General features: G+C 47.6%; 10 protein-coding genes across 10 annotated transcripts; 5 read left to right on the plus strand and 5 right to left on the minus strand.

Moving 5' to 3' along the window:
- Positions 1-46: 46 nt before the first annotated feature.
- N7500_003786 (SDR family oxidoreductase) lies at positions 47-1,176 on the minus strand (the record flags this gene model as incomplete). Its single annotated transcript, XM_056674932.1, has 8 exons — positions 47-233; positions 285-367; positions 417-480; positions 528-604; positions 658-714; positions 764-783; positions 850-1,074; positions 1,131-1,176. 8 exons carry the CDS (start codon positions 1,174-1,176, stop codon positions 47-49), a joined length of 759 nt encoding a protein of 252 aa, XP_056535457.1.
- Positions 1,177-1,416: 240 nt separating this feature from the next.
- N7500_003787 (sugar phosphate isomerase/epimerase family protein) lies at positions 1,417-2,573 on the plus strand (the record flags this gene model as incomplete). Its single annotated transcript, XM_056674933.1, has 3 exons — positions 1,417-1,773; positions 1,837-2,423; positions 2,480-2,573. The coding sequence occupies 3 exons, from the start codon at positions 1,417-1,419 to the stop codon at positions 2,571-2,573; spliced, it is 1,038 nt and encodes a 345-aa protein (XP_056535458.1).
- Positions 2,574-3,118: 545 nt separating this feature from the next.
- N7500_003788 (uncharacterized protein) lies at positions 3,119-4,858 on the plus strand (the record flags this gene model as incomplete). The annotated part of the gene is made up of 6 exons (XM_056674934.1): positions 3,119-3,270; positions 3,329-3,486; positions 3,537-3,995; positions 4,046-4,169; positions 4,231-4,542; positions 4,591-4,858. The coding sequence occupies 6 exons, from the start codon at positions 3,119-3,121 to the stop codon at positions 4,856-4,858; spliced, it is 1,473 nt and encodes a 490-aa protein (XP_056535459.1).
- A 478-nt stretch (positions 4,859-5,336) lies between these two features.
- Positions 5,337-6,332, minus strand: N7500_003789 (NAD(P)-dependent alcohol dehydrogenase; the record flags this gene model as incomplete). The annotated part of the gene is made up of 1 exon (XM_056674935.1): positions 5,337-6,332. One exon carries the CDS (start codon positions 6,330-6,332, stop codon positions 5,337-5,339), a length of 996 nt encoding a protein of 331 aa, XP_056535460.1.
- Positions 6,333-7,388: 1,056 nt separating this feature from the next.
- On the plus strand, positions 7,389-9,197 carry N7500_003790 (putative MFS transporter; the record flags this gene model as incomplete). Its single annotated transcript, XM_056674936.1, has 6 exons — positions 7,389-7,557; positions 7,614-7,639; positions 7,694-7,979; positions 8,031-8,445; positions 8,520-8,987; positions 9,038-9,197. The coding sequence occupies 6 exons, from the start codon at positions 7,389-7,391 to the stop codon at positions 9,195-9,197; spliced, it is 1,524 nt and encodes a 507-aa protein (XP_056535461.1).
- A 1,162-nt stretch (positions 9,198-10,359) lies between these two features.
- Positions 10,360-11,788, minus strand: N7500_003791 (uncharacterized protein; the record flags this gene model as incomplete). Its single annotated transcript, XM_056674937.1, has 6 exons — positions 10,360-10,779; positions 10,834-10,947; positions 11,003-11,097; positions 11,160-11,299; positions 11,364-11,590; positions 11,648-11,788. The coding sequence occupies 6 exons, from the start codon at positions 11,786-11,788 to the stop codon at positions 10,360-10,362; spliced, it is 1,137 nt and encodes a 378-aa protein (XP_056535462.1).
- A 2,124-nt stretch (positions 11,789-13,912) lies between these two features.
- N7500_003792 (uncharacterized protein) lies at positions 13,913-15,724 on the plus strand (the record flags this gene model as incomplete). Its single annotated transcript, XM_056674938.1, has 2 exons — positions 13,913-13,946; positions 13,995-15,724. The coding sequence occupies 2 exons, from the start codon at positions 13,913-13,915 to the stop codon at positions 15,722-15,724; spliced, it is 1,764 nt and encodes a 587-aa protein (XP_056535463.1).
- Positions 15,725-15,956: 232 nt separating this feature from the next.
- Positions 15,957-17,354, minus strand: N7500_003793 (uncharacterized protein; the record flags this gene model as incomplete). Its single annotated transcript, XM_056674939.1, has 3 exons — positions 15,957-16,475; positions 16,531-16,695; positions 16,749-17,354. The coding sequence occupies 3 exons, from the start codon at positions 17,352-17,354 to the stop codon at positions 15,957-15,959; spliced, it is 1,290 nt and encodes a 429-aa protein (XP_056535464.1).
- A 1,061-nt stretch (positions 17,355-18,415) lies between these two features.
- Positions 18,416-19,635, minus strand: N7500_003794 (putative C2H2 finger domain protein; the record flags this gene model as incomplete). The annotated part of the gene is made up of 2 exons (XM_056674940.1): positions 18,416-18,541; positions 18,592-19,635. The coding sequence occupies 2 exons, from the start codon at positions 19,633-19,635 to the stop codon at positions 18,416-18,418; spliced, it is 1,170 nt and encodes a 389-aa protein (XP_056535465.1).
- A 3,423-nt stretch (positions 19,636-23,058) lies between these two features.
- N7500_003795 (dienelactone hydrolase family protein) lies at positions 23,059-24,010 on the plus strand (the record flags this gene model as incomplete). The annotated part of the gene is made up of 4 exons (XM_056674941.1): positions 23,059-23,087; positions 23,160-23,230; positions 23,287-23,334; positions 23,403-24,010. 4 exons carry the CDS (start codon positions 23,059-23,061, stop codon positions 24,008-24,010), a joined length of 756 nt encoding a protein of 251 aa, XP_056535466.1.
- Positions 24,011-24,647: the final 637 nt, after the last annotated feature.

Below are 24,647 nucleotides of genomic sequence, written 5' to 3' on the forward strand. Positions count from 1 at the left end.
TCCAAAATTGCGGGGGAGCCTTGGAATTTTCGGCTATGAAATATGTTTACACGCCCCGACCTCCATCCACCTCCAGGGTCGTTCCCGTTACAAAACTACTTTGTTCCGATCCCAAATACCATGCTGCATTGGCTATATCCACTGGCTGGCACAATCGTTTCATTGGTAACATGTCTTCCACTTGACGTAGTCGCTGGCGGGAATCTTCACCGTTCCCAATGCTAGCTTGGAGCCTGGTGCATGTTAGCAAGGGCCTTAGGGGGTTAGAGGTTGGATTGAAATACATAGCGGTGTTCCCCACAGCAGGGGAAATACAGTTGAATCGAACAGCTGGGGCGTACTCAAGAGCCATTGTCTTAGTTGCCACCTAGAAATAAGTTAATATCTGACGCATGAGCTTCGAATCGTGAAATTACTTCTACAGCTGCTTTGGAGGCATTATAGATTGCGAATCCTGGGCGAGGGCGTGTGCATCCAGTGCTGCGCTGGTCAATACCGCCCTACCATAGTCTCATTGGGTGACTTACCTCGTTATATTGATAAAGATCCCATGTCCTTGTTGCACCATCACGGGTGCAAATACCTGTGCACTGATAAAGACCGGCTGTACGAATACTGTTTAGCAATTACCAACCGATAGCAGCTAAAAGGTCTTACTTTCACATTCACGTTGAATGTCTTCTCGTATTCAAGGATACTCTTCGTGTGAATCGGCTAAATCACCACATTAGAATGGTAATCGCATTTGGGCCGGGAATCATACAGATGGATCGTGCGTGATTCCTAGTCAGGCTGAGTTAACGAATCCGAACCTAATGCTGACTCCTAAGATAATTCGGATCTTCTTACCAGCATTGTTGACCACCACATCAATCCTGCCGTAGTTTGTCTGTGCCAAATCCAAGGCTTTTTTCCATGTCTCCGGGCGTGTCACATCACCAGAGAGGAAAGTTATATTTGGGTCGGCTCGTTGCTTGCTTTCACCTTTCGCTTGATTCAAGTCCAGGATTATGACCTTGCATCCCTCGCGGCTGAAACGGTCCGCGATAGCAGCCCCAAAGCCATCAGCGCCACCTATGAGCCCTAGTCAGTCCATAGTCCGAATTTGATGGGTCAACTGGTGTATCAACCTGTAACAATAACCACGCGGCTATTCATTTTGGCACGAAGAGGCATAATTTAACCCGATTGATTCTTAGTATAGGTATTCCTTGCACTCATTCCTCTATCTTTCATGCTTTTAACTAATCCGAGTCGGAATTTCATCTCATTCTCCCCGCACTTGTCTCCATTCCACCCGGCCTTAAATTTGGTCACCGGAACTTCCTCTCAGATACCTTTGAGATACTCTCATTAAGATACTCGTCCATCCTCGCATAGTCCTTTTTGCTGAAAATTCTTGACTTTCCAGACATCATGACACCCATCAAAGTTGCGATCGCTAGTAACTCGCTCGGCAAGTCAGCTGCAGGGCATACACTTTTCCATAAACTGGAGGCTGCCAAATTGCACGGGTTTGATGGAGTGGAAGTTGCAATCGAGTGTCTTGAAGCGCATGCTTCCTCCTTCTCCCAATCATCTCGGGCTTCCCGCCTGCGCGCAGCCGCCGCTGATGTTAAACGAAAGGCGCAAGAGCTATCTTTATCTCTGATTGCGCTCAACCCCTTTGGCGCATATGATGGGCTTGTGGACCCATCCGAGGTCAATTCCCGTCTAGAGGAGGCAGAGCTTTGGTGTGATCTCTGTCGCTTGATGCGAATTCCAATCTTTCAAGTGCGCATCACGGACATTTTGACTTCAGATATTTGCCAAACTGATCTTTCCTTCTCAATATAGATCACATCGTGTCTGTACCCTATTGATCCTGCTAGAATCACGCCAGATGTAACAACAATCGCCGCGAACATGAAGCGATTGGGACTCCTTGCCCAAAAATACAATTTGCAAGTTGCATACGAAGCGCCCGCTTGGGGAATTCACCTAAACACTTGGCAGCAAATCCACGAGATTATCGAGCTTGTTGATCTTCCGAATGTTCGTCATTGTCTTGATACCTTCCACATTTCTGCCAAAGAGGCAGGCGATCCATTCAATGCTGCTGCTCCAATTCGACCAGGCGGCCTGACAAATCTACGTCGATCCTTGGATGAAATGAAACAAACTGTTACGCCAAATCAAGTTGCTTATTTCCAGTTGAGTGATGCGATGGTTGCGGATCAAAGCCAGGTGGGTTACCCAAAGCGCGACCTTAACCAGCCGCCTTACATGACTCAATCGCGAAACTGCCGGATCTTCCCTTGTGAAGCAAATCGTGGAGGCGTGCTTCCTGCGCTTGAGGTTGCAAAAGCTGTGTTTGACCTTGGATATACTGGGTGGGTGTCGATGGAAGTATTTCATACCGATATGTGGAATCCACGCTCTTTGTAAGTGTAATCTCGAAAAGAATTCATTTTGTGTACTAAACTTAACGTGTCTACAGAGTGCCGGACGACTGGGCTAAAAGAGGGATGGCTTCATGGCGAGAAATATCCTTCCACTGTGGACTTGGCCGGCATACCAATGGGAAGTTGTGAGAATACATGTCAGATAACTATGTTGGAATTTGAAACCATTAGCGCTATAATCTTTCAAGAAATTATGGCGCGATAAGCATGTAAAGCAATATTGGTTTTCATGAGATTGAATATACCATCTTAAAGAATCTAGAATTTCAGGTTTTCATTTTCCGTGCTCTGCTCCCTTTGAATATTTATTTTCTCATAGATCTACTTCCATTGCTTGCAACCAGTATGGGACGCGCCTGACTCAAAACACTTCCCCGATGCTAGGTAATAAGCAAATCAATCTTCTGCTAAGCTTCACTCACACGATCGTACGTATTGCCCATGGAATTACATTCAGCCGTCACTGGAAATATTTGTATGGCCCCGCATCCCTGGCTGGGGTCCACCCGGTCACTTAATTTATTCGCCGGGGCCGAAGCATCTATAGCTCCCGGACTATCAACATTCGACACTATGATCTTTATTTTAAAGATTCGCCGCTTGCTGTGAAGAAATCGCAAAGGCGTTCTCCTGTGATCTGCTACGTTTCTGCGCTGATATCGATCATATCCAAAATGGAGACAATTCAAGTCGATGTTCTCGTCTGCGGCGGAGGCATGTCGGGAATGGCATGCGCTGCTTTCGCCGCGGAAGCAGGAGCCAAGGTCTTGGTTGTCGAGAAGCAGTCGAATGTCGGTGGCTCGTCGAATTACTCTGCGGGAATGTTGTAAGTGATTGAGTCAATCTCCCAGACAAACGAGGTTGTTAATATCACCAACGAACAGCTGGGCCCCTCAAACATATGACAAGCTGAGGAGTTGGGTGCCAGAAGGAGATCCAGCATTACAGGAAGCCTGGCTACGCGACTATCTGCCCGCTGTGCAGTGGATGCGTGATAATGGGGTGCCAACGGCTGAACGGTTCGACGGTATCATGACAATCGGTAGGACTGAGAAACTCAACTTGGTGAACAATTGCGCTAACATCTTGTAGGCATTGGATTCCCGATTGAGATTCCACACCTTCATAACCTCCACCAAAAGCGCATTCAGTCTAGCAAGACGCGTTCCGAGATTTTTACAAACACGTCGGTAGTCAAGTTGATTCAGAGAGAGCCCGGGGTTTCAGGATCAACCATAATTGGCGCTGTAATTTGCAAGAACTCGCCCAACTCACCAGCCTTATATTACGAAGTCAGAGCCAAAATTGTGGTCTTGGCCACAGGTGGTTTCCAGGGGTCTCCAGGGATGACATCCAAATACTTAGGTCACGGCGGCGACAATATCTTTGTGCGCTCCAATCGTGGATCGGTGGGAGATGGACTCAAGCTGGCCATTGAATCTGGTGCGGGAACCAGTAGAGGAATGAACACCTACTATGGTCACCTTCTAGCAGCTCCGCTTCGAGCCGAAGATGTGGATCCAAAGGACTATCTTCCACTCGCGCAATACCGTAAGAGCAATTCCTTGTTGTCGCTGCGTTCTTCGCTAATCAGGCTTCAGAAAGCAAATACTGTCTACTGCTTAACGAAGGAGGTCAGCGATTTGCCGATGAAACCACAGGTGACGAGATCATCAATCAGTATCTCGCCAAACAACAAAAGCGCCGCGGGTTCTTATTGTTCAAGTATGTTACTTCCCCAAAGAGAAGCGGCATGGGCGATCTTCTGACCGGTGACTTCTTCTAGCGAGAAAACTCGTCTCCAGCACTGCGTCACTGCGTTGTTCCCCAACGCAGGGGACGTCGATCGTCTTCAGAAAGCCCGGGACCATGGCTGTAATGTTGCGAGTGCCTCAACCTTGAGTGGTCTGGTTGATGTTCTTCACGGGTGGGGTGTGAATAATGTACAGGCAAGACGGACTATCGAGGAGTACGATCGAGTGGTGCGTTTAGGGGACAAGAACATCTCCCTTGACGCCCCTATCGGTCGTGCTGGTTCACCCCCTACACCTTTGGTGGATGGGCAGGGACCGTTCTATGCTATGGAGGTCCAGCCGTCGTAGGTTATCTCCTACACGCTCCAGGTTCCCTATCTAACGTTCAATAGGATCACATTCACCTACGGTGGTATCGCAATCGATGCAAAGGGGCACGCATTGACACCTGATAGATCTAGAATTCCAGGTCTGCTCGTTGCAGGTGTTGATGCTGGGGGTTTCAGTAATCTTGGATACGCTGGGGGTCTTGCTCTCGCTTTCGTGACGGGTCTCTGGGCGGCCCGAGAGGTTGCACGCGACTTGGGGTTGCCTGAGCCTCGCTTGCCCCCTGCTGATGTTCGGGATGGGCAGGATAAACCACTTCAGGGGCGCCTTTAGGCTGGTTTTGGTGCAAGTTGCGATTAGAGGTTGTCAATAGGATGACGTTGATCAAAATAGTATGTGAAATGCACACCGAAAGCCAGTCGCATTTGTTGCCAATTGCCAATTGACGTAGATGGGTCAATCCCTCTATCAAGGTCCTCGCATTCGATGGATATAGACCAATTCCTTCCCATTCGCACTTTCGCTTTTTGATCCCTTATAGCAGAACATCATTTCACCGTTATCTGAGCCCTGGAGGCGTTAATAGCTGACAGAACCCTTGGTATATCCAGAGCTCTCTGTTATCTCTCTCCTCTCCACTGGTTTCCTTCCCTACCAACAATCCTCTCTTTCTGTACTCTGACATATCTTTGACACCTCTGCTCTTTCGTTTTTCTACTTCATCCCACACACATTACAACTATATGTATCTCCTAACAAGATTTTCAGAACGATAAATATTCAAAGGGCCTTTTATTCACATAGCCATATTCTAGGGTGCCACCAAAACGCCGCGATAGCGCATTTTCCCATCATCGAGTGTCTTCAAGGCTTGTTTAACGCCATCCAACGTCAAAGGGAAAGTCATCTTGACCGGCTTGATGTTGTGGAATGCAGCAAACTCAAGCATATCTTTGTGGACCTGTCTCGAAGCCACGATACCTCCCTGAATCCGAAGGCCATTCGAGAGCAGAGGCATATATGGGATTTTGAGATCGTTCGAATCGACGGACAGAGGCGAAATGACACTACCGGGGGCCATGATATTCAAGTAGAGTGGCCAATCGGGCTGACTGCTAGTCGTCACAATGAGATTATCGATTGGGGCTTTAACCTTCAACTCCTTCGCACCCTTGGTGGCATAAAATTCGCAGGCTCCCAGCTTCATCGCCTCATTCTTCTTACTATCTGTCCCGGAGAAGACGACGACTTGACAGCCCATCTTTGCGGCGAACTGGATAGCCAGATGTCCCAGACCGCCGACTCCGACAATACCAACGCGCGCGGTTGGACGAACCTCTGCGACGTGGAGGGCGTTGAAAACAGTTGATCCACCACACATCAAGGGTCCCGCATCCTCGTTGCTCATATTTTCGGGGATCTTGAACAAAAAGGCCTCACGCCACACAGCATGTGTGCCGAAAGATCCCTGATCGAGAGCGTCCAGGCCGTACATCTTTCGCTCCCTGCACAATGTCTCCCATCCGGTGAGGCATTGTTTGCAGGTACCACAGCAGTCATGCTCATAACCCCAGCCCACGCGATCACCTTTCTTCAAAAGCTTCACATCTGGTCCAGTTGCTTCCACCACACCCGTTCCCTCATGGCCAAGGGCCATATCAGTGGATTGGTAGTGGACGTCCGTGCCGCACACTCCCGAGTGCGTGGTTCGTATGAGGACATCATCGTGCTCAAGGTCTTTCCGCTCGGTTTGCGCTTGTTTTATTCCTTCCTTGGAGCCTTTGTATACGGTAAATTTGATCGTCATGTTGGAAAGATTGATCCAAAATACAGCTTTTGAGAGATTTGGGCTGGGGGATTCAGATGTTCACAGTCAGTTTTATAGGCGACCCCTTCTAGTACGTCACTAACCATCTTTTCCCAATAATGTTTGGTCAGATCAAAGTTTCGAGGTAATCGAGAACAAGATAATCTGTGACCTGTGATGCAATTGAGTGGGCCTGGTCAATGATGCAGGTCCCGCTGTCGAATGATACCTCGGCCCTTTCACTCCCGAATTGTTACAAATCGAACTCAGATGTCGATCCATGGAGCTGGAGCAAGGAGATAAGCTCTCCAGAGTCTTTTCATGGCCTTGTCAGGGGCTTGGTCAATCTTGAAAGACATCGGATAGTAGAAAACCAGGTGACATCATATGCCCGCGTCCGCCGTGTTCAGAGCTCACTACCCAAAAATAGCAGTCACCGTGGTCTGCTTGATGATAAATAATATACTTGACTGCGTAGCACGCATGGGCACGGCTTTTTCCATGCCCGTGCTCTATGTGGTAACCATTCCAGTTGACGCTGGGGCAAGATCTCAAATTCTGAGCTGCGATCTGTTCGAAGACAGAATACTGACTCATGCGAAAGATCTTTTTCGAATATTTTAAGTCTTCCTTTGATAAGGAGCGACTCTTACATTAATACTAGACCTCGTCGGAAACTATGTCTGGTTGAAGGGACGGTATGGACTCTTCAAGTGAAGTTCTTGAACCCCATGATCTCCCACCCAGTCAATGTTGTCAAATTTTCCTATCGAAAACCCACTCGGAATCCATTTTCAACTCAATAATAATAGTATTAATGATTTTTCAACCCATCTGGTCAAGTGATCGAATCTCGCGGAGGCCTTTCCTCCGGTCGCCAACTTCTGTCAGAATTGCAAAGGCGGTATGCGCGATATCGGACATCCCAATGTGGAATGTACGAAGTTTAAGCAAATTTTCTCTCTCTCTTATTAACTGTTACAGACAGTCATATCTTGAGGATATCTCACTTTTCGGTCTCTGCGACGTTCAGGGAAGCCATTTTGGGGTGAAAACATGATTCAGCTGCACGGCATAACTAGCGCCGGCGAATCGCCACACGTCTCATCTGAAAAAGATGCAGCGTTGGCGGTGGTGAGCGAGTTTGCCCAAGAAATCGATCCGGTAGTGGAAAAGAGAGTTCTGCGAAAGATCGATCTGTATTTGATGCCTGCTATGCTTATAGGTTGGTTATATACTTCATTTCCATGGCCCGATATTTGTTGACCAACTCGAACGCAGGCTATGGCATGGTGTACTATGACAAGGTACAATGACTATGCTGATTTCTTTATCAGCAGGATATTCTGACCTCTCTATAGGCTATCTTAGGTAGTGCCACGCTCTTTGGCATGACGACCGACTTGGAATTGCTAGTGAAAGACTACTCCACTTCTCCGCCATCCGCTGATACTTCACGGCTCAGCTGGGCAACATCGATCTTTTATTTCGGAATGCTTGCGGGCCTCTACCCAATGACCTTTATCTTGCAGAGGTTTAATACTCGAACTGTCCTCGGTCCAGTTGTTCTGACATGGGCCATTGTCTGTGCCGCCACCGCTGGCGTGACAACCTGGCAAGGACTTTTTGTACAGCGATTCTTCCTTGGTATGTTTAACCTCAACTTCGTCAACTGGCCTCTCGTCTAATATAAGATAGGCTTCATTGAAAGTGTAATTCCTACAGGTTTCATGACCATAGTCAGTGGATGGTACACACAAGAGGAGCAAACTCTTCGACAGGCATGGTGGTTCTCCGGCACTGGTTGGTTCACTATAATCGGAGGCGCCCTGAACTATGGCTTTGGTCAAATCACATCTGGATCATTGAAAAGATGGCAGTACATCTATATTCTGGCTGGTGCCTTGACGTTCTTGTTTGGCCTCTGGTGTTGCACTATGCCCAATTCCCCGGTTTCTGCCTGGTTCCTCACCAAGGAAGAACGAGTGGTTGCTGTGGAGAGACTGCGCAAGGGACAAACCGGTGTTCGGTGCCAGAAGATCAAGTTCGATCAAATCAAAGAGTCTGCGATGGATATTAAGCTCTATCTAGTGGCTATTATGATGGCATCAGCGTAAGTTCTCTCCTTTTTTGTGTGCTCTATCACATTACACACCTTGAAATCGTAGATTTTAACATCGAATTCAGGTACACTATCAACGGAGCTATCTCGGGTTTTGGACCATTGATTGTTTCCACCTTCGGCTATGATACCCTTCATTCTATTCTATTCCAGTTTCCCGTCGGCGCCATTTGTGTCGTTTTCATTCCTCTGTGTGGTTATATTCCTACGGTTGTTCCCAACACCCGCATACCTTTGCTCATTACCTGTTGCCTACCTGTTATTGCTGGCTGTGTGATGATTTGGAAATCCCAATGGGGATATCATCCAGCCACTCCAGTCGTTGGCTATGCGCTAACTGGCTTCTTTGGGCCAGTCGTTAGCTTAATCATCACAATTGGAGCAAGCAATGTCGCTGGAGCCACGAAGAAAACCGTCATGGCAGCAACCGTGTTCGTGGCTTACACTGTTGGCAACATCATCGGGCCCCAGCTTGTGAAAAGTAACACCAAGGCACAACACTACCCAGAATTGTGGACTGGCATGATCATCTGGTAAGTCTATATATTTTTTATTCTTATAAGGCTGATCTAACAAAGTATAGCTACTGTATCACGATTGCTGCCGCTGTTGCATTGTATGTGGTCCTTCGCCGGGAAAATCGAATTCGGGAATCGTTGGAATTGGATGAGGTGCAGCGAGACAAAATCGCATTTGACGATCTCACCGACAAGCAGAATCCATTTTTCCGATACGCGTTATAGTACATAATAGCGGGATCCATTCCGATGGAGACTCATCGAAGCTAGAACTCCTAGCTGCTATCTAACTCTCACATCTCGTGCATCTGTCCTACACATGCCAAAAGGATGTCAAAGAATATATTCAAATATACTCAAATACCCTCGATTGTTCATAGCAAATATGCAATGCGATCATATGCATAAGCAAGTCCTTGCGAAACTAGATGTACATAGTACCAGCCTACAAAGTGAAGCATCAGAGAAGAATTCAATCCCCTTGCCTTGCTTTGAATCATCACAGGATTCGAAGTTCCTACCATAACACGACAGGAACATTGGATCGCAATGAAAGTTCGGCCCAGACTCGCATTTCAATCGTACCTAATACAACTCACGTTGCTCCACCAAACACTTCGTGGGTGAAATTATATACGTTGTGAGAACAAATTCCAGGACATCAAATTTACAGATCTGAGTCGGTTACATTATCGTTATAGAAGGAAACAATTAATCAAAAGAGGGAGATGAAACACAAGTACATATCCTTGAAACAACTTATGGCTTGCAGAAAGTGTTCTCACGGGGGACCGCTTGGTTGTCTCAACCAATCCATGGAGGCCCATTCGCATCACTTGTATCACCCCCTGACTGCCAAGACCTCTGTTTCATTCGCTATATATCTAGTTCCCTTCTTCTAGGTAGTCAACATCTGAGTGCTCCGCTCTTTTGCTTCGCTCTCGGTGAATACCCTCCTTGCATACTTACTCCGGTCGGTTTTGGATTGAAAGCCTTGGTGCAAGACTCGTTAACATTGCTACAGCAGGCAAATGGTAATTTACATCTGCTCAGTCGAAACTAAGTCTTGTGTAACAACTTTCACAGGTTCGAATGTGTTCAGGTTACTATCCGTCTCGTGATATGTTGATTTGGAAGCAGTTTCAGCTATCAGTCTGTCAACTTCCGAATTTCTTGGATGAAACTGAATGTAGTACTCTGTATTTTATCTTTGATTTCTAGGAAAAACAAAAAAAATTGAGAAAACCCAAGACGAGAGTGGGTATAAAAGTATATACATGATAGAAATAAATAAAATGACAAGGCATGCCAACGCTCAAATGCACACGACCAACAAAAAAGAGAGAAATGCAAAGTATGGGCAAGACTTTTGTTGAAAATCTTCACACTATAACCGAGGAGACTTCTCGACACTATGAATGATTGTTTCATGAACAACCTTGATTCCAGTCTGGCTACTCTGGCTGTGAGACTCCCAGTCGCCATCGCCGGCGGTGCATGTCGCCGGTTGCTGCCGTGAGTTGGGAAGAATCATCTGCTCGTCGCTGATTGTATTCCACTGAGTGTCTCCGGGAATTGATAGCGGATGGCGGAACTTCTTGCGTTTGGCATACCCGCCAGTGTCGGCATCTGATAGAGGGTAGCCGGGATAACTCTGTGAGCCACCTCTTGATGAAATGTATAGGCCAGCACGTTTTGTGAATCTTCTCATCAATGGGTAGATCATGGGGATATTGCCGATGACGACGGCGACGAAAGTCTCGCGGCAGGCCCAGCTGCCAGCTTGTTGGGCTCCATTTGCGCCAGCCTAAGGAACTATTAGATTTCAGTGGCCCAGCAGATAGCTCTCGATATAACTTACTGTTAAAATGAGAACACAGCGTAGGATACCAGCCATCATGACGAACAGACCACCGCTGAAAAGAATCAGGAGCTCGAGCTTTTCCCGCCACTGTAGCCGGGCTTTGAGGAGCAACTTCACACGTGTATTGTTAGTAAATTTTCATGAAATAGTAGAGGGAGAGGCTTACCGGCGCTGGGATACCAATGAGATAGATGTCGGTCGCAACATTGAGTACCACGGTCACATAAATGTCAATCTTGGACACGGCGGGCTGACAGTGATCTAGCACATAATTAGAGGCACAGTCTTTCAAGGTGTCCAGTCGGGGATGACGCATGACGTACTACCAGGGTCCGGATATATTTGCCAATTTTTGTCCATTGGATGACATCCAAAGAGAATCGAGCAGATCGTGGCAATGTAGGTCACGGCGACTAGAACGTATGCGATATGGATTCGAATTCGCATATTCACTAAGCCTGCGCTAGATAGCAGGATATATGTTAGTAACAGCGGGCAATATTGGATGCAATGGAATCAGAACACACGTCAATCGAGAGTAGAACACGGCCATGCATGTTTTCAACAACCATAACAGCAAAGTGTATAGTGACCAGCCGGCGACCTGGACCTTGGAGCCACCCACACGCAGGCGATACTCCTCCGAGTGGGGAGACAATTCTTTTCGCTGCTCGTCCGTCATCGAGTTATTGGCAAGGCCCATAAACCACGCGCCGACCATGTATGCAGCACCGGTTTCTAGCCCATACACCACCTATAACACATTGATTAGCAAGAAATCAAAGAGACAACAGGTTTCAATTCAACTCACGCATGCCACCAACATTAAATAATCATCAAGTTGGAACCCTCTCGGTCCAACCATAATCCATCTTGCAGCCGTTCGTAAGCCAATGACGGCAATGGCTACCCCCAGCAGGGTAAACGCTTCTGTACTAAAACTATCAATCATGGTTGAATTTCAGTGATAGCTTTGTACTATGTGCCATCAAAATCAAACAGAAAGACCATTCAACCCAGGATGTACATTCAGATAAAGCGAGAAAGAAAGTCAATTGCGCGGAGGGGTAGAAGCGAGCGGCAGAAGACAGTATCTCGATGAATTCCCTTGATCTTGGTCGTTGATATTGGAACCAGTCCAGACAAAGCACCAAGCGCGCTCCTTGGTCGACTTGACAACACCAAGAAAAGAAAAAGCAAGAACCGGAGGGCAATTCTATGTTGGTGGGCGTACTTACATATTGTGGCTTCTGTCAAAACTAGACCCCAAGCCCCATTTATGGAGATGCGCACATGTAAACAAGATTTATGACAGGTCCGGAGTCCTCCTGCTTGAGTGGCCGCTCCATCGTAACATCCACCGGGTCTCATTGGGTAATGACCGTCTATCTTTAGTATTGGACGGGCTATGGGTCCTTCAACGTGCCGGGGAGAAGCTTAAGGTCGAGGCGCGACCGTTTGTTCCACTCCCAGATTACTGGTTCTTGAAAATGTAGACCGGCAATGACAAGGTCCACATCTCCCCTGAGTTGATATGAACTTCCCCATTGGGGGAATGATCGGAGTGAAGAGGCAAATACGGGTACAGATGAGAGTGCCCTGATCGAACTCCTTCTGTCTTACCTGGGAGTTCTTTTTCGGTTACACATGAAGACTGCATTCAAATACAATACCAACTGGGCCAATGTTGAGAAGCAGCAATGAACCGCAATATTGGGGATTCAGTTCCCTATGACGTGCAAACGGGGACCAACTTGAAGACCGCACGCAAGTAGCGCAGTTGCATAAAGCTTGCTCAGAACCAATCAAATATCATTCGCCTGAGGTGTGTATAGCCATCCTCCGTAGTAATTACGGAGTCTATAGCAGGTATTGAACTGACCCACATTCTCTTTTCGGTTGGTTTGATTGCTGATCAGACCGGAGATTACTCCGATACATAGACGAAAAGTTTGTAACTATCGACTCTTAGGCTAGTCATATTATTAACCCAGTAGCCGTTTTCTCGCGGCAAATGAGTCCAGGGGGACATCATACTGAATTAGGTCACGATTTTCAGGCTTAGGGGTTGACTCCTATTTACCTATTAACCTTAACTTTACAATGTTTCTGCAGAGACCCTATCATGTTTCACATCAGAAAGTACAAAAGTACGACTTTCCAAAGCCATAGTCCTGCCACTTGGTGGATCAAGCGGGTCATGTACGAATAACGGTCTGTTGGCTTTTTTTTCCCTTTTTTAAGCGGCAACCGTCTTGGATAATGTATTCTATAATTTGCATTAGATCAATCTATTTGATTGGACACCTAATCGGATTGAGATACCAACCGAGGAATGGCAACCGGCATATTGTACCCGACTTTTATTTTCTTTTTTGGCACAAAATCAGTAAATGTAAACGCCACGCTATTTTCTGTAAGTCACCTCTAAAATAGCGGTGGAGTACCGGCTTCTCGTAATGTAATCCGCTTACCCTAACAAACGCTTTGAACAAGATTCAAAGTGCGGACGACCCGCGCGGGTCTAGCCACGCTTTGACAGCGGAGCTCACTTGGTCAAACAACCGAGGGAAGCTAAGAAAACATTCGGTGCGCATTTCAATTCTCCTGAAGAGCCCCTGGTGACACTGGAGTACAATATACGGAGTGAATGCATGCCAAGTAATTTGTACATACTACACAGATACCTAGGTAGTTCAAGGGGGTACTAGTTCAGCATTTCTTTAGGATATCGTTCTAAAGCCAATGTCTCGGGTCCGTTTCTACCATCTTGGAAAGATAGAAAGAGAAGTCATGAAGCGATCATAAGTTCTTCTAGGGATGTTCTAGGTCTAATTTAATAGTCCCATTCCATTCGGGTCTCCCTTCCTGCAACAGCAAGGGCTAAAATTAAAAAGGGAAAATCCAAAAAACGAACTTACTCGACGCTAATACTTTTAGTAGCCCATTCCCTTCCGATAACCTAATGATCCATTGCGTTTGTTTGCTTGTACATAAATTCATGCATTAATCCTGGTCGCGCAAGTTGTTCTCTACCCCTCCAAAAAAAAAGACGAAAGCAAGGGACTTTTCAAAAATGGAGTCTGTGGATCTTGTGGTTGTAGGCGCAGGTAGGTTGAATTCTTCACCGTCGCAACCATTTTCACTAACAAGCATAGGTTGGAGCGGGCTCTCCGCTGTCAAGACCTACCGCGAGGTCAATCCCGGCCACAATGTTCTCTTACTGGAAGCTGCCAGCTCTGTTGGCGGAGTATGGGCTAAACACCGTCTATACAAAGGCCTCAAATCGAACAATATGCTGGGCACATATGAGTATAGCGACTTCCCAATGGACGAAGCGACATTCGGCATCAAGCCTGGACAACATATTCCAGGTCATGTAATTCAAAAATACATGGAGGCTTATATACAGCACTTTCAATTTGCCAATTGCGTTCGACTCGAACACCATGTGGAAAGCGCGCGACACAATCTTGATGGAACATGGCAATTGAGCGTGTCGCACGGAGCCGATACAAAAACAATCGATACCAAGAAGATGATCGTCGCTACCGGTATCACCTCACAGGCATTTTTGCCTCACTTCGAAGGCCAGGAGTCTTTCGATGCGCCGCTTTTCCACTGTCGGGATCTGCTACAGCATCAAGACGCTGTACTACAATCTGGAGAGCGCGCGACTGTTTTCGGCGGCACCAAATCTGCCTGGGATGCGGCCTATGCCTGCGCAACGGCAGGTATGAAAGTTGACTGGGTCATTCGTGAGTCCGGTCATGGACCTTGTTGGATGGCACCTCCATATGTGACGCCCTTGAAAAAGTGGTTGGAAAAGCTGGTCACAACACGTCTGCTGACTTGGTTCAGTCCATGTATCTGGGGAGAGGCGGACGGGTATTCTGGCATTCGCAGCTTCTTACATGGTACTTGGCTGGGGCGGAAGATCGTGGACGCATTCTGGGGGATTCTCGCCGACGATGTCGTGCAGTTGAACGGATACGACAAACACCCGGAGATGAAGAAGCTGAAGCCTTGGGTTGGCCCATTCTGGATCGCTTCTTCGCTCAGCATTCTGAACTATCCAACCGATTTCTTTGATTTGGTCAAGGATGGTACGATCAAAATTCACGTCGCTGATATAGAGCGTCTCTCGGACCACACTATCCATCTGTCATCGGGTGATGCGCTGTCATCTTCAGCGCTGATATGCTCAACAGGCTGGCGTTGCACTCCAAACCTCAAGTTCCTACCTGAAGGCATTGACCGCGAATTGGGATTCCCTTGGAGTGCGGATCCGCTGAACGAAAAACTAGTGAAAGCAGCAGATGAAGAGATCTTGCGCCGCTTCCCCCGACTACGTGATCAACCAAAGCCAAACCCTCACTACACCCCGTTAAACTCGCAGTCCGAGGCGGCTGTGCCGCACCCGTTCCGACTGGCCAAGTTCATGGTCCCGTTGTCGCTGGTAAATGAACGCTCTCTGGCATTCATGGGTATCACCATGACCATCAACACAACTCTGATTGCTCAGACCCAGGCACTGTGGATCTCGGCTTACTTCAAGGGCGATCTGACCCCGGCTACACGCGAAAGCTGTCCACTCGATGTGCGTGCTACGTCTGACCTCAAGACGGAAGATGTCTCGGAAATCGATCTTGCCTGGGAGACAGCTCTGTTTACTGAATTTGGTAAATATCGTTACCCGGGAGGATTCGGACGACGGAACCCTGACTTCGTGTTCGACGCGATCCCATATGTTGATCTGATGCTGGGAGAACTGGGTCTGTCAACACAGCGCAAGCAGGGCTTGCTGTCTCGGTGCTTGCAGCCATATGGTCCTGAGGATTATCGGGGTCTGGTTCAAGAGTGGAAGTCTAAGCAAAAGTCCCAGTAATGTTTCGGGTATCGTCATTCGTCTTCGTTCGGTTGATCCTATCTGATATGTGTTTATGCATTTTGTGTTCCCCATTTCCCTTGCGTCACGCGCGTCTTTCGGAAGTCTTCTTTCTTTCTTTCACATATTTTGTGGCCTATTCAAGCCAATACGAGGGTGTTTTCTATCTACAATATGTGACAACATTATACAAATATGAAAGTTCTCGGATAATGCTCAACTTCGACATCATCTATTCCAATAATACAAATTGTTCCAAAATTGCAACACCAACAAGAGATGAAGATGAGTGCAGGTCACGTTCCCCCATTTCTCTCTTTGGGCCACTGCCACCTGCTTTTTCAGGTCGGTCAGACTCAACCACCTCCCCAATCATATCACCTGTCCATCGCATATAATATTCTTCGTCTCCTGCAACCGCCGCTCTCACCGAAACATTAACTTCCAACCGACCGCTCCCCTCTCCCAGATCATATTCTAATCTAAATCCTTCCGGGATATCACGCGCGTATGGCGGATATCGCCCACCGGTCGTCCCAGGCTGACCAGTTGGTCTCACGGTAAGAATAGAGGGGTCGCAAGCCGATACAAGCAGTTTCCCATCCTTGGCAACATAGCTGCTCACATACGTGGCGTTGGTTGTGTCATTCATGGCGAGGTAACTAAACCACACGATGGAGTACGGGCCTAAACGGCCGTGACCCCAGTACCAGCTCTGGACAGAGTCTACAAAGGGCCTATCAGACCAATTCTATAAGTCGATCAGCTGAACTTCTTTATCTCGGAAGTGTGGTCAAATCGCATACTTTGTCATGATACCCAGGTCCTCGGAACTTGAGCGTCGACCCATGGATCTTCATATCAACCTCACCCACGGCATCGGGAACGAGATTAACCCATCCAATATGAGGCGCGATCTCAAGTTGACTCCGCTCTTTTTGAATCCCACAGGGTAGATGATAGGGTGCTCGCTATTGGACACAGTTAGCAAGCACAATCTGTTCACGCGCTTCGAATCACTTACCGAAGTCAAAGTGAACCGACCTTCGACCTGGAGTTTCTCCGACGCGATGGTAATCTCATACTGCGATAGATTTGCTGTGAGAGCATTCCAGTTAAATCCTGTAGGAGACCAGTTGCCAGAGCTATTAGTCCCCGCGCCGTCAGCGCCAGTTACAGTTGCCACAGTTGCCGGAACGGAATCTTTAAAGACGGTTCCGTTGGCGAATGAAGCCCAGATCCAGACGTTTAGAATGGATGGTTCATCTGCATCGAGGAATGGAAATGCGTTCATGGTTGAGGTGAAGAATGTGACGACTAGGGAAACATCTGGGTTTGTCTCTGAGACGACATCGAAATACCACCAGTCGAATACGGAGCCGTTAATTAGATCTACCTGTGGCGCGTCTAGAGTGAAGAGGGTGTCTGCATTGAGAGTGGTTGTTGGCGTTGGGATGTCGAATCGAGCCTTGCTAGTTCCGTTTTGTACAGTGTTGGGGATTTGGTAGCTTTCTCTGCGAGATCTGCTACCGCGGAGATCTGGCAAGGATTTTTCGTTGGCATTGTGTTGACGGGGGAATGCTAGGGTGTGTTGTGCTAGTAGAGCACATATCACGAGGAGTGGGGACATGCTGGAATATATCGCCGTGAGGAATAGGAGATTTGATACAGGGTACTACTCAATAAGAGCGGATAGGGAGAGAAGAGAGAAGCAACCTTGCAAGGGTTTATATCACACTGCATACATCTGTGGATATGCATGTAACCTGCTGACCTGACTGATACCCTGGTACCTCCAGGGCTACATACTACATTATAAGAGAAAAGGGGGAAAGGGGTCACTGTAGAATCCGGAGAATTGAATCAAAACGTAAGTTTTATAGTTTCCGAAGTCAAAGGAAGTTGGCGATCATATACCTGTATGGAGGATCTTTCCTTGGTATTCCCGAATCACTATAACACCTATTTCAGCAACACAATGGGAATCTGTAAACCCCTTTTCCGTACACAAAAATGCAATAGGTTATGGAGATGCATGTCCAACCCCATCTCAACACCTAGACTCCCCTATATCGGTCGTTCAAATAAAATAAAACAGCCATGTGGCTCTCAAGTAAGTGGCTGAGATGGCGGTTCAGCCCAATCAGCCCAAAGTCTAACAAAATCCCACATTTCAATGTCAATAGGGCAGAAACGTAGCCAGTAATGATTGAGTAACAAAATGTGGCTTTGGAGCTGTTTTCATTACCTAAATTGAGACGATTAATATACTTTGTTCCTTCGGGATATCTTCCATATCATAATTGATGCAGGGTTGTTTATATACCGATGTTGCCCATCCCATTAACAGTTCGCTTAATCGCTTTAAATCACAAAGCAGGATAGGTACACACGTCACACATGAGTCCGATGAGCACATATAGTAAACACAGAATATCCGGATAAAGCAAAAAAAAAAAAAAAAAAAGCAGAGAATCAGACCTTCCCATGATGCCCAGATCACAAACCTTTCGCCGAGGCTCAAAAAATAACACAAAAATCAATAGTAAAATCCGGTTGGACACCTCGACTCCGAGTGCCTCGGTAGATACATACAAATGTCAAACTTCACCCCCATAAATATGTGGATGAATGTTCGGTGGGGAGTTAGGTCGCAAGGACGAGATTGTCACGGGAAGATTGGACTAATGTTTAACGTCCATTGAGAAGGGGACTGCCGTCTTCACTCCGCCCTTCGCCCTTGATATCAGTCCCGGTTTGGTTACTGTTCGCGTCCGACTCGCCGTCCTTTCCGCATCCTTTCACGAGAATATGTCGCTATGAAAGTCAGTATCTGTGCAATTGACACAGAAGAACAGATTACATACCTTGAGAGCGTCTTTGCGCGAGAAGCTCTTGTCACAGTGTGAGCAGGGGAAAGGCTTCACGGCAAGATGGATACGCTTATGGCGCTTGAGGTCATGATTGCGGTTGAAACTCTGCGGACACTGGTCGCATTTGAAAGGTCGGTCTGCGGCGGGAGCGGACATGCCGTGGGGTGGTGGATGGCCGCCATATAGATGTTGAGAGCTGGCAACATGTCCACTGTTAAATCCCGGTAGAAGTCCGGGTTGCATTCCCATCATCGACATGGGCCCACCGGGGCTGTGCACGTTGGTCATGACGGGACCGTTCATCGCAGGGAGAGAATATGACGGCCATGGCTGGCGCGGATATCCCAGTGGTGGTTGTCCGCCTGGACTGTGAACGGGCATTCGTCCGGGAGGGTGGATGCCGAGGCCGGCAGGGCCATACATAGGAGAGAAGCCAGCCTGGTGGGGACTGTGCATGGGGGGAGAAGCGGCATAGATATGCTGTTTAGGGGCATATGGGTCGTTGGATGGCAGTGGGGCGGGAGATGTGGTGTGGCCGTGGTACATGGCCATGGTAGGTTGTGAACCGGAGGAAGGCATTGTTGACGGGGCGGGTAGAGATTGGTAAGATAATGTCGAGGCTTCATATGGGTGTGGCAGTCCATCCGTTGTGGGCGGTGATATTACCGAGCGCTGCATTCCGGATGGCGAGAAGGAGCTTCGGGTAGAGTATGGATTCACCCCGGATGCCCAGGATTGTCCGTATGGATTGGCCCCTGACCAATATGCCGGCGGCAGTTCAGAGGACGCGCCTGTTGATGGCGCCAATGGCTGGGGTGTGGCGTGGTCCCCTGTTTGAATCGTGGCGGGTGGCGTTAGCAGATTCCCCACGCTCACATTCACTGGCGCGTGTGAGACTGGGGGATGTGTGGTGTGTTTGGGTGCTACCGCGCCCAAGGTGAAGGGTGGTGGTGGAAGCTCGAAGCTGGGCAATGTCGGGGCCGCAGGACGACGAATGTTCAACGGCGGGGCTGACAGCGCGTCTAACGCTGTCCCCATTCCCGCTGGCACTGCTAGAGTCGCCAGGTTGGCGGAGGGGTCCCTCACGTATAAGTCGGAGTCGTTGATGTTGGTGAGTTGAGCGAAAGAGGATCCGCTTAACGTCCAATCTCGATCGCCAGGTAAGCCCCCGGAAGGGCTGGTAGAATCCAGGAGGGGCGATCGTCGATCGCTGGGGCTCGCGATCGGAATATAAAGAGAGTCGAGGGACTCAGGTCCGAGAAATAGGGGAATCTCTTGGAACTCGAGCACACTCGGAAAATAGTGATAATCAGAGATCCGAGAGGTTGTCACGGTCGACGAACGCGCGTGTAGTACATTTCGGGGGAGAAATGAGGAAAGAAGTTTGTAGCTGAGAAGATGTGGGGGGTGGGCAAAGGACCGTGGCGTTGGAGGCGATAGCAAGCGCGGGGGAAAAGTATTATAAGAGAAAGAAGAAGAGTCCCTATATAAAAATTAAAAAGAAAAAGATAATATTGATTTTTCTCGGGGAATGGAGTCGACGCGGGTCTAGCCACCTGGCCACCGTGGGGAAAGGAATGGTATAAAACAGATTCATATATTAAAACGAAGATTGAAAAAGGTGAAAAAAGGCGAAAAAAGGCGAGAGAGAGAGAGAGAGAGGGGTGTCAGCAGAACGTGGTTGACAGCATTTTATTTGAGTGGAGATCAATATATAGATTCTATAGATTCTATAGATGTCGGTTATCTAGGCTATATAAGTTATATAAGTTATATGTTCTATGCGTTATACTAAATCTTCAAAATATCCCATATATAGGGGAAGGGAAAAAGAGCGAAATCCCTTACCTGAAAATAATAAAAGGCGCTAGAAAAGTCGGAATGGACCCGGGCTATTGAGAAAGAAATTTCCCAAAGAAAAAGGAAAAATAGTAAAATGGAGACTTATTTTCTATCACAGGATTCCTATCCAATGAAAGGACATGTCAACGCACGGACAAGACCGGAATGGACAAAATACGAGAGAGAGATGGCAGAGACAAGCGAGCTGTCTCACTGGTTCAAATCGATTTCCCTTTTTTTTTTTTTTCCCTTTTCTGTCTACACTGACCATCGGTATATTGTAGAATAGTTCCTTTTTAGCCCCCAATAAAGATATGATTGGTCTCACGGGTTTTCGTTTCTCATTTCCTGTGGCTCGGACCTTAAAGGGTTCACCTCGCAACCCGTTATTCTCCCTCCGAAAGCCAATCGCCTGCATCCGCTCCCTCGGGTTGACTATGAACCTTGGGAATTTCAAAACGGGTCTCCACGCGACCTCGCTTCGGGCCTATCTTATCCTCCAATCAATGAACGGAGGCGTCTGTTTCGTTGCCTTCTGCACGGACGTGGCAGATGCTTATGTAGAGAAAAGGAAATAGGGGACATGCCCTGTCGATCGATATCTACCTCCGTATTATCCCATTTTCAAACAAATATAAACCTTGATAGAGTTGAGCTACCGTGTATTAATAAAAACATGGTTCAAAGATATCTCCCGACTCCGTACTCCGTACTCCGTACGGAGTATACGGAGAAGAGGACATTCCATGTACGGAGTATGCATATGCTCGCGGCACCTTAAGACATGTCCACTGGCGCATGGAATTTAATATTACGATCCGGTCCGCATTTTCCCCGTATTTGGTAAGTTCGACTTTAAACATGCAATGCTCTCCAAAAAGGATAAGGGGGAGAAAAAGGAAAAAAAAAAAAGAAAACAAGAAAAAGGGGCCTGGAACATCAGCCGAGTCACATTCTTAGAAACTGCATACCTCTGTCTGAAACGACCGAGCATTTTTCCAATATCATACATTCTATACATTCTATGCAGTATACTAACATCTTCACTAGAAACCCCCTCCCCCTGATTTCTCTTGGCATCCACAAGTCTACAATTTGATAACGTTCGTTCCTCCACCGCGTCTGTAGCCGCACCTCGACTACCCAAAAAGGTTGATATCAGTGACGATCGGTTGATCTGTGGCCCCTCCTATGCTGGCTCCCGGTCGATCGACCCTCGCACAGCCTTTCCATCGCAATATCCCTGAACCACACCTATGGTTCGCAGCCGATTAGTCGGTTCCTCTCATGCAAGGCGGCTGCTACAAATGTGACAGCGCGCAAGGATCCACCTGGCTGATCGTGAACCGCCTTAGTGTCGCCTACATCGGCTCTTGCCGTTGGTGGCTTCGGAGAAGCTCACGGCGCTCACGATCGTCCCCGGGAATGGCGTTTCGTGGAAGGTTGGCTATTTCTTCTCACGGGAGATCTGCGGCCATGAGTTTCCCTGCAGGGCTGGGTATGTCCGGTGGATTTCAGGTGTCCACAGTTTGGTCCAAGATCTTCCCAACCTGTTTGGACTATTTCTATATATCGATTATAATGTGCTCTATGGGTCTCGAGATCAGGAGAAGGTGAGCACGGATCTCTCTTTCTGTCTGCGTTAGGTAATTGTTGGTTCAGGTCGCTCCAAGCTAAGCTAGAGCCTCTGTCTCGGCATTTGTTCTTTTTTCGGATTTTCTTCGGATTTGTTTTGGTCTATTTTTTTTTTTTTCTCCTTGAGAACAGCCCCACGAGTACGGAGTACCTCTCGGTCGCTGCGAGATCCTCCCTTGCGGCAAGATTTATACTGTGGACCTACTTGCATTGTATTGCTTTGCGTGTAAGAATTCAGAAGAGACGTCCACTTTGTCTTGCATCGTGCTCTATTTATGGCCAACTTGACCCGTTCGATTTTCCGTCCTTACCTTAGCCTCTCGTGGATCTCATACATGTGTCTGGTATGACAGTCTCTGTGGTGAAACCTCTAGGTGCATAAACGAGGTCTCATGAAGACTCGGTGATGTTTGTGATACTCATGAGCTTACTGCAGGAAATAGTATGGAGTCTTGTGAGTCTTTTCCTGCTCACTGCAGGCTCACCCAGTACCCCAGCTTTTCGAATATCATACTTGATAGAGCGTGTATTCCAATTGTTATTATAAATATTTTGTGCTGTCCATCGCACGTTGATATATAAATGAGTTGTATAGCCAAGTTCGGCTATATATATTCACATAGATCAATTATCCGATCGCGTTGAAAACCAGACAGATCAGCTTCGGATATTAAGCCATTGGCCATTACCAAATACAGAATAGAATTCCAATATAATCCAATATAATCGACCTTGAGGTTTCTTGGTAGCATCGGGGTGCCTCCAACATTGAACTGCCGAGTGTTCTTCCGATGACGTCGAACGGCGGGGTACACTTCTATCCCTTTTTCTACCAGAGCAACATTCTTCAACTTTCGCTTCAGAATTCAATTGTATGTGTCCGGACTCCAAATGATATACAGACCATTTCTGACATTCTCAAGACCGTTGCTCGCAACAAAACCTACCTTTAACGCATCTCCCTTCTATCGCTTCTTTACTACCATGTCTGGAATTAGCAAAGCCTGTTGCTCGTTCGTGATTCCCAGATCCATTGCATTCTGTGATGCTCCCAATTAGGCATCGCTGACAATAACCGTGCACAGTATCCCCCCTGTGGTATCCAAGGGCTACCAGGCCAAGGGAGAATACAAGACCATCAATGGCATGAAGACCTGTAGGTTCTTACTGTCGCTGAACGCTTAAAAATTGAGCTGATGTGATACCTTCTAGACGTCACTGGCCCAGAATCAGCCACAAAGGCTATCCTGGTCGTATATGGTCAGTTACTTACACCCCCATAACAAGTACAATCTGACCATCAACTCATACAATTGCATGATCTACAGACATTTTTGGCTTCTTCGACCAGACCATCCAGGGTGCCGACATCCTCGCCAACTCGACCGACCAAAAATACCGAGTGTTCATGCCCGACTTCTTCGAGGGTAGCCCCGCCGACATCTCGTGGTATCCACCCACCACCCAGGAGCACAAGGAGAAGCTCGGCAACTTTTTCTCAACCAAGGCTGCCCCACCCAAGACTCTCTCCAAGATCCCCAATGTCGTCGCCGAAGGCAACAAGCTGGCTCCTGGTGGTAACTTCCAATCCTGGTCGATCCTGGGCTACTGCTGGGGTGGCAAGATTGCCTGCCTGTCCTCCGGCACCGATAACAAGCTATTCAAGGCAGCTGTGCAATGTCACCCAGCTATGGTTGACGCCAATGACGCAAAGGTCGTAAATATCCCCATGGCGTTGCTCGCTTCGGGAGACGAGCCTGTCCAGGACGTCAAGGACTTTGAGGCCAATTTGAAGGTTCCTAAGCACGTTGAGACTTTCTCATCTCAGATTCACGGTTGGATGGCTGCGCGATCGGATTTGGAGAACCCCGAGGTGCGCAAGGAGTACGAGCGTGGATACAAGACCGTTCTGGAATTCTTCAACCAGCACGCGTAAAGAAACTAACAAAAGACACAATTGACGCTCGGAGTCCCTATCGCGGAGATTTGACGATTATATGAGAGCTAGATTTTCTAATGAGAGAACGATTGATCGGCCCTGCGTGGACAAACAAAAAGTACCTGTTGTGCACATCAAGCGTTCTTCGATGTAGTGTCACAAAGCTGTATAGCCTGCATAGTTTGAACTATTTTCGAAAGACATAATTTATGCCAGTAATCCTTACGTGCTGATCGAAATTAAGAAGTATATAAAAAGCTTGTTTTATTTCGTTGCTAACATCTGTTGGAGGATAGGTGACGGATATACGTAGATGGCTCGCCTCTTGCCCATAAGACGTCATCACTTTCCAAAGTCCTCTTCTACCTCCTCAACCTCTTTAACCTCTTTAACCCTCTAACCTCCTTAACCTCCTTAACCTCCCCGTCTCTCTCTGTTACAATCTAATCATCAAATTGATTAATGTCCAATCTATACCTGTGCATTTACGGAAAAAACTCGGTATCACACATCCACTTGCCGCATTGCCGTTCCCAGGGTCACGTCACGAGCCGAGGAGCCGAGATCAGCACTCCGCATATACAGTGCTTATATCCTTATTTTCTTGATTCTTACTTCCATTTCTTAATCAGCA

Source organism: Penicillium coprophilum, assembly GCF_028826855.1.
Source record: "Penicillium coprophilum strain IBT 35676 chromosome Unknown utg000002l_segment0_segment1, whole genome shotgun sequence".
Taxonomy (NCBI): domain Eukaryota; kingdom Fungi; phylum Ascomycota; class Eurotiomycetes; order Eurotiales; family Aspergillaceae; genus Penicillium; species Penicillium coprophilum.